The sequence below is a fragment of the Belonocnema kinseyi genome, chromosome 9, assembly GCF_010883055.1.
Source record: "Belonocnema kinseyi isolate 2016_QV_RU_SX_M_011 chromosome 9, B_treatae_v1, whole genome shotgun sequence".
Lineage (NCBI taxonomy): Eukaryota > Metazoa > Arthropoda > Insecta > Hymenoptera > Cynipidae > Belonocnema > Belonocnema kinseyi.
Window position 1 is genome coordinate 117,041,425 of NC_046665.1, and position 10,942 is coordinate 117,052,366.

Consider the following 10,942-nt stretch of genomic DNA (forward strand, 5'->3'; position numbering starts at 1 on the left):
GAAAATATTTAATTTTTGAAAAAGATAGAAGTTGTTAAGGCTTTGAAGAATAAATTTAAAAAAAATCGAAATTTTCTAGGCAAATTTGACGATACAGGAGCTGCTCAAAGTTGACCTATGTTCTCGACGTGCGTTATTTCGGTGCTTTTCGGCAAATAAATGATGACAGCTCCTCACCACATTTTGGCACAATAACCATTAAGCATGCAATCGACGAAAAAATAAAGACACAATGGCATATAATATACAGTTTTTTTATACTATTTTTTTTCTTTGAAATATTAACGCCCAAACTGACCGGACTACATGAAAAAATGAGAGAGTAGTCAAATCGTCAATTCTCGGAGCCCGAACAAATCTAAATTTTTTTCTGACGAATCTGAGCTATTCAAAAATCTTTTATAATTTTCTTCAAATTCGTGAAAATTTTTGATAATTTTGAGCTTAATGTTTTAAATTTAAAATGATTTTTCAAAATTTCAAGAAAAATTGGATTCATTTAAAAATATTTTTAGGAATTCAAGAGGCTTTGCATAGATTTAAAATATTTTAAACCTTGGAACCATTTCCGAAAATTTATGGAATATTTATCATTTCTTCTGAAATTATAAAAGCCCTGAATATCTTTTGAAAAAGCTAAAAGTTTTCTAATAATTTGTAAGATCCTGTAAAAAAATATATTTTTTAAATCTTCTACATTATTTTTTTGACATATCTGAAATATTTAAGAATCTTTCCTAATTGTCTCATGAAAATGAGAAAATTTATATACTTCTAAAAAAAACTTCTGATATTTCTTTCCTTGTAAATAATTTGAAAATGTGTGTAACTAAAAAAATATTTAAAAAGCATGTCAAAATATTGTTTAATTTATTTCTATACTGCACTGGATCCTAAAAATCTGATTTATTTAAAAACACCTATTAAGTTTTTTAAACTAATAGAAAAAATGTTACGTAACTGCAGTTAGGATTACGTGATATGTGAACAAGAATATAAGTGTTCAGAAAATTTTAACAAATAAATTTTTATTAGAAAAATGGAGTAAATGATAAAAATGAGTATGAAAGTGAGCGCGCGCACATAATAGTCTAGTGTACGAAAAAAAAGATCTTATAAATTTGGGCCTAAAATTTATATTTTATCAAGAATAAAAATGTGTGGCGAAGCGCCGATAACATTATTATTTTATTTTAAGGGGATCGACACAGTTGACGTTAGTTAGAAACTTTTTCCGAGGCATAAAGTGCTGGTCTATAGAGATAGACGGAAACTGATTGCAGCTTTGATATTATCGACATTGCAGCCTTTATATCGTGCGTGAGCATTTTTACGCCTGAAAATCCGCCCCATTGAACACCATTCGAATGAATAAAGCTTTGGCAGGACGATGGTTGAAATAATAACAATGAAAAAGTGTGCGTGAAAATACATGTAAAATTGAGTAACAAAAAATACCTGCATTGTGCTCTAGAATTAAAGTCGAAACAAAAATACTTTTTCCAATTTTCATTTTTTAATAAGTACCCTGAGGGAATAATTTATTTTCGATAATATTTCATACACTTTATGCAGAGCAGTGATGGAAAAGTTACTTTTTAAAAGTAACGTATAGGTATTGTTATTGCTTAAAAATCCAAAAAATTTTAAAGGGTATTTTTTACAGGCTTATAACAAATTTCACGGAAAATTTATGTCAGTTCAAAAGTCATTTCGGATTTTTCGTAAATTGGAAGGAATCCATAAATATTTTATAAATTTTTGAAAAAAATTTCTAGTTTAAAAAATTGTTTAATTCTTTTTAAAGCTTTTCAGATTTCTAAGTTTCTTTAAAACTTACTTGAATTTCTCCGGAAGGTTTAAAAAACCTTTTATTTTTGAAAAAAGGCCATAAAACCTTCCAGATTTTTTATTCTCTTGATAGCTTTTAATATTTTTAAAAAGCTGCCAAATAGTTTTTAGAAATGTTCAAAAATCAACATTTTGTATTAAATTTTATTTGAAATCTCCTCAAGTTTTAAATTATTTTCCAGTGTTTTCAAATCTATTAAATATTATTTTAAATGATTCGAATTTTTTCTAATGAAAAAAATTCTGAAAAATTAAAAATATTACTTTTGAAACTTTAAGAAAGATTTTTAAATATCCTTTAAACCTGCTTTTTCGAAATAAAAAATCATTTAGTATTTTCAGCATTTTCTGGAGATTTTTTTTATTGAAGCCTTTTAAAATCTTTCTAAAAAATTCAAAACTTAATTACGAAATCTTAAGATATTTTTACATTATTCGAATCTTTTCAAAAAATTTTCTGAACGTCCTGCAGAATGAAAAAAATTGCAAAATTCTTCTTCGAAAATTTTAAAAACTTCTGCAATGCTTTAAATTTTTTTAATATCGTCTTTCAAAGTTAATCCTTCAAACAAAAAAACAAAAAAAAAGAATATAAAAGTTTCCCGGAAATCTTAACAAAAGTTTTTATTTTCTTGAAACCTTTCAACCTTCTTAGAAAGCTTCTAATTTTTGTTAAATCTTCAAAAATTTGTATTTTGTTTAAAAGATGAATTTTCAACAAAAATATTAATTTTTAACAAAATACATACATTTTCTTAACAAATAGTTGATTTTTCAATGTATAATGGATAATTTTCTGCCCAAAATAGAATAGATAAATTTTCAGAAAAAAAATTAATTTTTACCCCAAAAATGGATTTTCAACAACAAAACTTTATTAAGAACCAAGGAGGTGAATCTTAAAAAAATGCATTTTTTACAAATAAGTAGAATTTTCAACGAAGAAAGATGATTTTTCAAGCAAATAATTAAATTTTCAACTAAAAGAAATTAATTTTGTAACGTGTAGTTTAAATTGAAACCAAATAGTTAAATCTTCAACCAAAAACACGATTAATTTACATCCAGAAAGTTGCATTTCTAACCAATCAGAATGACTTTTCGATCGAAAATATCAATTTTTATTTATAAAAATAAAAATTTTCAGCAAAATACATCAATTTTCAAACAAATAGTTGTATTTGAAACAAAAGATTAATTTTTATTTGAAAAAAAAAGAAGTTTTAACAATATATATGGACTTTCGAACAATTACTTGATTTTTATGTAAAAGAAAATTAATTTTTAACAAGAAATGGGTTACTTTTTTGTTAAAAAAACTAAAATTCAACATACAAAAAAGAAACGAATTTCTAATAAGATAGTTAAATTTTCAACTATAGAGACGAATTCTCAACGAAAGTTATGAATTTCAAAAGAAATGAATTTTCAACAAAAGAGTTCAAAGTTTAACCAAAATATTTATTTTTAATTTTTAACCAAATTTTTAACCAAATAGTTTAATTTTATTCAAAAGCAGTTGAATTTTCAACCAAAAATATTAATTTCGAACCAAAATTCCATTTTTCAAATAAATCTTTACCAAATTATTGAATTTTCGAAATAAATGTTAATTTACGACCAAATAGTTGAATTTTCCACTAAAATATTGAATCTTCAGTCAAAAAAAACTATTTTGTGCAAGGTAGTTCACATTTAAACCAATTAATTAATTTTCAAATGACAAAGTAGAATTCTCATTGTAACATGTAATAGTTGATATTTTAACAAGAATTAATTTTTAGCAAATTAGTTAAGTTTTCAATCAAAGAGATGAATTTTCAAACAAAAACTTAATTTTTTAAACATTCAAGATTAATTTTCTACAAAAAAGGATGAATTATAAACAAAATACACGAATTTTCAATCTAGAACTCAAATTTTCAACTGAAAAACGTAAATTTGCAACAAAAAAGTTAAACTTTCAAATAAATAGCTTAGCTTTTAACCGAATAGTTAAATTTGCTACAAAAGATGTTAATTGTTTAGCGAAAAATGTAATTTTTAATATTTCAAAAAAGAAAGATTTCGATTTTAAATGAAAAATAGATGAATTTAACCCAAAAAGACGAATTTTCAATTAAATAGTTGCATCCAAAACAGATTAATTTTCAACAAAGCAGAATTTTGTTGATAGAAAAATTAATTTTCTATCAAAAATGAAGAATTTTCAACCAAATACATTAATTTTCAACTAGAAAAAATGAATTTTTAAGCTAAGAAAAAAATAATATTTAACAAAATAGCTAAATTTTCAACGAAATAGATGAATTATCAACCAAAAAGTTTATTTTTTAACCAAGAATATTAATTTTCAATCAAATAGTTAAATTTTATATTATATTATACATAATTTAAAAAAATTATTCAAAATGTCGACATTGTTTTTTTTCGAGATTCATGCTGTAAAGAAAAAAATAGATTTCTGTATTTTTTGCGCCGGCAACAATTATTTAAACGTTTTAATGGAAATAATTGTTTATTGCCTTTTATGTTATAATCTGATTAATTAACTATTGACGTCGTCATTATTTTTCAAAAAATAAAATTACGTAAGGTTTGAATTTAAATTGTTTTTAATTAAGTAACATAAATTAATTACTTATATTAGGATTGTGCCATTTACTATTTGCCTATTCTTTTTATAATAAAAATGCATTTTTTGTATAGACTTTCAAATTTTTTACAATTAAAAGAAACAATATTTTGTCAAACCCCCTTTGCAATTATATATTTTTTTAAATGTTTGTGATGTTGTGAAATGAGTATCTGAATTCATTTTTCAAAATTATAAGTATATTTATTTTATTTTTTTTATTAGTTTAAAAGGTTAATAATAATTAGAATTTCTAGAAAAATATGAATAACTAATTATAAACTGATTCAGTTAAAAGTTACATATTTTTCAAGTAGTCAAAAGCTTATTAATAAATAAAATTGAAGAAAAGAAAATTTCGAATTGGAAATAAAATAAAAATTATTGAAATAATACACTGAAAATCATTGTTTAATTATGTTAATATTGTGAAGTGATTATTAAATATTATTAACTGATTAATTATTTTCAGAATGTTAAATTACATAAAGATTAATTGTTAATTTTTCACATCAAGCAAACAAATAGATTCTTTTCTTTAGGTTTATGTAATTGAATATTGCTTATAATTTGTATAACTAAAGTTCATTTATATTCAAAATGCCCCTATTTCAGTTACATAATTTTTCAAAATTGTCTGATGTTGCGAAATGAGTCTATGAACAAAATTTTCAAAATTATAAACATATGCTTTAATTTTCCCTGGAATTAGTAAGGTTATAAATAATTTAAATGTTTATAAAAATATAAAGTAAGATTTAATAGAACGTATCAATTAAAATAATTATTGATGTGTTTTATGTTACAAACCGATCAATTAATTATTATTAGATGCTTAACTTTTTTCACAATATTAAATTTCATAAGGGTAGAATTTTTATACTAAAAGTTTTTTTTTTATTTTTTCTAAAATTTATATAAAAGCTTATTATTGATTATTATTGATTTAAATTTCAAGTAACAAAATAAAAAAATATAAATTAAAAATAATTCGAATGTTTCAATAAAAAAAATGTTTAATATTGTGTAGGTTTTGAAAATATTGATTCATTATTAATTTATAATATTAAAATTTAAACTTCCTGGAATAATTTAAAAATGTATTAACAAATCCAAATATTCAGAAATTTAGGTTTCCATTAAAATAAATGCAAAGGAAAAATAATTTGATTGTTTCAATGAAAATAACTCTTCGGGGCTTTTTATTTTGTGAAATGTTTAACTCATTATTAACTGATTGATTTTGTTCACAATATCAAAGGCTATTACTTTCATAATAAAAGTTTATTTTTTTCTTTTAAATACTTCTATTACAATTATATAATTTTTTATGTTTCTTGTGTTTCTTATTTTGTAAAATAATCAATTGACAATTTTAATGAATAAATAGTTATTGAAAAATTGCTTAAATTATAAAAATGAGTATTAAAGTAAGCGCGCGCATATAATAGTCTAGTATTATAAATTACTCTAAGCGACGGAAAATGAGTACTTGAAGATTTTATGCAACCTGAAAGTGATTGGATGACTGCAGCCCGACATACAGTGTTAGCTGGAGCATTGCATTGTACAGGCACAGAAAAGACGCCCAACTTTTAATTCCAAAAAAATTAAAAAAGGAACAAAAATTTCCGAAAATATCGCTTCGTTCCGTTAGAAAAATTGACTTTAGATAAATTAGTATGAATATTACATTAAACAATAGATCCTTCTAGACGCATTTTGGATGAGAAAAAATCATAGTTGTGCTAATCCCCTTAATTTCAGCTTTCCGCAATTCAGCGCGATTAGAATTAAAAAAATTATTCCCATCGTTTCATTAATTCATTATGCGAATTGAATTAAATTATGTAGAGAATGTGATTATTTAATGCGAACGAAGAGAAGAACGGATTATTCCATTTTAATTAACGAGAATTCTAGTAAATGTCGGTTTCTCATTAATGAGCGTGAAGCGTTCGATGCCCCTTTATTGGTTTATGAGTCGGTTTATTATATTTAATACATCGAATAATTCTAAATTATTTTAATTATAAATTTTATTATTGAATCAATAAATGTTAACAATTTATAAGGAAATTATTTGAGGCGATTTGGCAGGTGCTTGATTTTTCAACAACGAAAAATGAATTTATAACTAAAAAGATCAATTTTAAGTTAAAAAACTAATTTTTAACAAAAAAGGAATAATTTTTTACCAAAGATATGAATCCTCAACCAAAATTATGAATTTCAAAAGTAAGATTTTCAAATAAGAAATTAAATTTTTACAAAGTAGTTTAACTTTAAACCAATTACTTGAATTTGGAACCAAGTAGTTAAATTTTCAATTAAATTAGATTAATTTTCGAACAAAAGTTGAATTTTAAAATTAAATAGTAATTTTTCAAACGAAAAATTAATTTTAAACAAATAGTTGAATTCTAAAACCAATATATGAATTTTCAGCCAAAAAATGTTATAGGCAAAATAAGACAAAAATTTCAAATAAATTTTTTAAATTTAAAAGCCCAAAAAAAAATTATAAACAAAGAAGTTGCACTTTTTAACTGAAAAAATTCTACTAAAAGATCTAAATTTTAATATAAAAAAATTATGTTTCTTCAATAAATAATTTTCAATCACGTACTTGAATTTTGAACTAAAAATAAAAATATTTCAACCAAACATGGAATAGTAAAATTTTAGTTAATGTTTTTTTTTTCACCAAAAATAAAATTAATTTGCAACAAAATAGTTGACGGCTTCAACAAAAAAATGAATTTTAACCTAAAAATATTAACTTTAAACCAAGAAAGTTAATTTTCTGTCCCAAAAGCAGAATTTTCAACCAAAAAGTTTGATATTAAATAAAAAAAGAGTAATTTTGACACCCCCCCCCCTCCCGCAAAAAATAATTTTCAACTAAAAAGATAAAATCTTAACCAAAATACTTTTTTAACAAAGCAGTTCAACTTTCAGAAGAGCAGTTGCATTTTTAAATAAAGATAAATGAATTTTTCATCAAGAAAATTAATTTTCAACTATTTAAATTTTTAACTGTAAAAGTGCAGCTTTAAAAAAAAATAATAATCACATTTTTCGTTAAAAAGATGAATTTCAACAAGAAGAAAGAAATTTGTAATCAAATAGTTGAGATTTTGACCCAAAATATAAACTGGAAACGAAGAAAATTAAAGTTCTTAAAAAATACAAATTTTGAACCAAATAGTTGAATTTTTATCTAACAAGTGTAAATTTCTAAAAGAAATTAATAGATCTACATTATCAGTTAAACAATTTGATAACAGTTAACTTTTTAACCAACAAAATTGAGTTTATTTCGAAGTAGAATTTTCAACCAAACATTTAAATTTAAATAAAGAAGAGTAATATTGAATAAAAAAACGGATTAATTTTTAAAAATTAATTTTTCGTCCAGGAAATAATTTTTCAACTATTTGAATTTTTAATTAAAAAAGATAATTTTTTAATCAAAAATATGAATGAAATAATTAAATTCTTAGTTACAAAAATTAATTTAAAAAAAAAGCATTTTGAATAACACAGTTAAATTTTCAAAAAAAAAATTTTAATTAAAATGATGAAACTTCAAACAAAAAATGGTTCATTATTGTTGTTTAAAATTGATTTATTTAGTTCCAAATTAAACTACTTTGTTAAAACTTCGTTTTTTTGGTTGAAAATATTTTTCTCTTAACTGAAAATTAAATTATTCCATTTCTGGCTAAAAATTCATCTTTTTGTTTGAAAAATGAACTATATGGACTTTTCAACAAAAAAAAAATTAAAAAGATAACTTTCAGTGTAAACACTTAAGTTATTTTTTGATGCTTTTAAAATATTATATTATATTATTATCCTGATATGGATATTTCTTTATAAATAATGCTTTTAAAATAACAAATTATTTATTAGCTTTTATTAAAGCAACTAAGAAACTCTTATTGTCCATAAAGTGTTCAAATTTAGTGCCTTCAGTTTTTTAGGTATTTTTGATTAAATCAAAGCATTTTTTAAAACCGGTATACTTAAAAAGTCAAATGTTCGTTTTTTAATTTTGGTTATTGAATAAAAAAGAATAAATAAAAATTAATCTTGAATACTAATGGGTTAGCTTGCGTATTTTTATGTAAAAAATTACTTATGATGACTTTTTGAAGTTTTTCACTTGGGGTGATTGCTAAAGAGATTGATCAGCGCCCTACGTCGGAGCAGTGTCGCGAATCTGGCGCAACTACATAATTATAATAATAAGATTTACTAAAACGATTTACCTCAACGAGGACTCCTTTGAAGTTCTGGCTCATCGTAACACTGCCGAGTTTTACACAAAAATCCCCAACTTCAAAACGAGGTCCTTTGGATTCAATTTTCGTTTGTTTTTTGCTGGTGTAGATACTCGTCAGTTTGATCATAAGCAAATCAAAAAGACCATCCGCTATCAGCGGGACCATTTTCGTGCCAGATTCCAATACAGCGAAAACTGAAGCTGGTTGTTCTGAATTGTGCAGTACATGCACATTCCTGGGGTTACCTGAAAAAAAAAATTATTATGAAAAGTTGTATTCGAAGAGCGGTCAATCATTCTTTTAATCTTTTCATTTCATTTAAAATCTTTGAAATGCTCTGTACACCAGACTCTCGCTTTCAGTCCCCCCGTTTTCAGCCTTCCTAGAACTGCTGGCTCAAATAGTTTCTCAGGGGAGTAAGGCGAGAGCGACTGCGACCATATATATATATAACCACCTATCTCACGGTTGTGAGACGTGGTTGTGGCTGAAATTTTACCGCGATTTCGCTGGAAGCGGGTGCAATTTTCCAGATTAGCACCCGCTCCCGGCGAAATCCTGCGGTTGTCCTTATGACAAATTTTTAATTATATATATATATATATATATTCCAACTGGTAGCGAGGCAGGCGGCCCTCACTGTTTACGTTTCTGTCCCCCCGAAATCAGTTCAAGGCCATTTGAAGTTAAGCCCCGAAACTAGACTGAAAGCGAGAGTTTGGTGAATTTTTTTCCCTTCAAACTCATGAGGGAGGGGGTACTTCACTCATTTACGTAATTTTTGCAAATTGGCAAAGACTTTCACCTGAAGATTATCTTTTTAGTTATAAATGTTATTATTTGTTCGAAAATTTAACCATTTTCTTAAAGACATCCTTTTTGGTTAGAAATTCAACTGTTTTCTAAAAATTCTTCTTTTTTTGTTAAAAATGTAACTCTTTTCATGGAACATTACCCTTTTGTTTGAAATTGACATTTTGTTGCTAATAAGTCAATTTATTTTTTTTTATGAAAAATATTTTATCTGAAAATTGGTATTTTTTATTTAAAAAATTATTCTTTTTTAGAAGAAATATTGCATCTTTCTTGGCTAAAAATGTAAATATTTTATGGAATATTCAACCATCCTAGAAAATGTACTTTTTGTTTAAAATTCGAATTTTTTTGTTGAAAAGTAAATTGAAATCTTCTTAGATGAAAATTCTAATATTTTTTTTTAATTTCTCTTTTTGATTTGAAAGTCTATCTGTGTCAGTAGAATTTTCATTTTTCTTGGACAAAAATGAATCTTTTTGGTTGAAAATTTAATAGAAAATTAACTTCTTGTTTTGTTGCAAACTCATGTAAAAAAAGCAAGAATCTAACGACCAAATTTGGACCACAACGAATAAACAAAAACTTCTCATTTTTCTTTCCTCTTTTTTATTTTTGTCCGCAAATTAATTTTTTTTAATTTTTCAGATTACAATAGGATTTTTTTGTTTGTTTTTGTTTATTCGTTGTGGTCAAAATTTGGTCGTTGGATTCTTGTTTTTTTTTAACAGGAGTTTGCATCAATTTGATTATTGGACGTTAAATGAGATTTTTAATTTGGATTTTAATCTAATTTAAATTTCTTAAATTTTAACTTATTGTTTATAACTCTTCTTTTGGTGTACGAAAGTGAACTGGAATCATCTTTGGATGAAAATTTAAATATTTTTTTAAGGTTTTCTTTCCAAGATTCATCTGTTTTAGAAGAAATTTCATCTTTCTAAAATAAAATGCAACTTTTCGTTTCAGAACTTAACTCTTTTTCAAAAGTTTGTCTTTTTGATTTTAAAATTCCCCTGCTTTAGCAAAAATGACATCTCTCTTGGATAAAAATGCACCTGTTTAGTTGAAAATTCAATAATCTTGTTGAAAAGTCAAACGTTTTGGTTGAAAATTCTGCTGATTTGTTGAAAATTGAACTATTTCGTAGAAAATTTACTTTTATTTAAATTTAATATTTTGTGGTTAAAAGATATCTAAAATCTTTTCTGGATCAAAATTGAACTATTAAAAGTTTTTTTTTCTTTTATTTTCAATTAAAAATTCATCTGTTTAAAGGGAAATTTCATCTTTCACGGATAAATTGAAACTATCTGGTAGAGAATTCAACCTTTTTTTTACAAATCATCCT

The 10,942-nt window shown here is 24.2% G+C and overlaps 1 protein-coding gene across 1 annotated transcript in view; it reads right to left on the reverse strand.

Annotated features, from left to right (window-relative positions):
• The window catches only part of LOC117180920 (very-long-chain enoyl-CoA reductase), an 86,410-nt gene extending 77,387 nt beyond the window's left edge, over positions 1–9,023 (reverse strand). The window contains exon 1 of the mRNA XM_033373550.1: positions 8,764–9,023. Within this exon, the coding sequence (XP_033229441.1) occupies positions 8,764–8,943 (180 nt within the window). The 5' untranslated portion in view covers positions 8,944–9,023. The remainder of the gene's footprint in view (positions 1–8,763) is intronic.
• Positions 9,024–10,942: the final 1,919 nt, after the last annotated feature.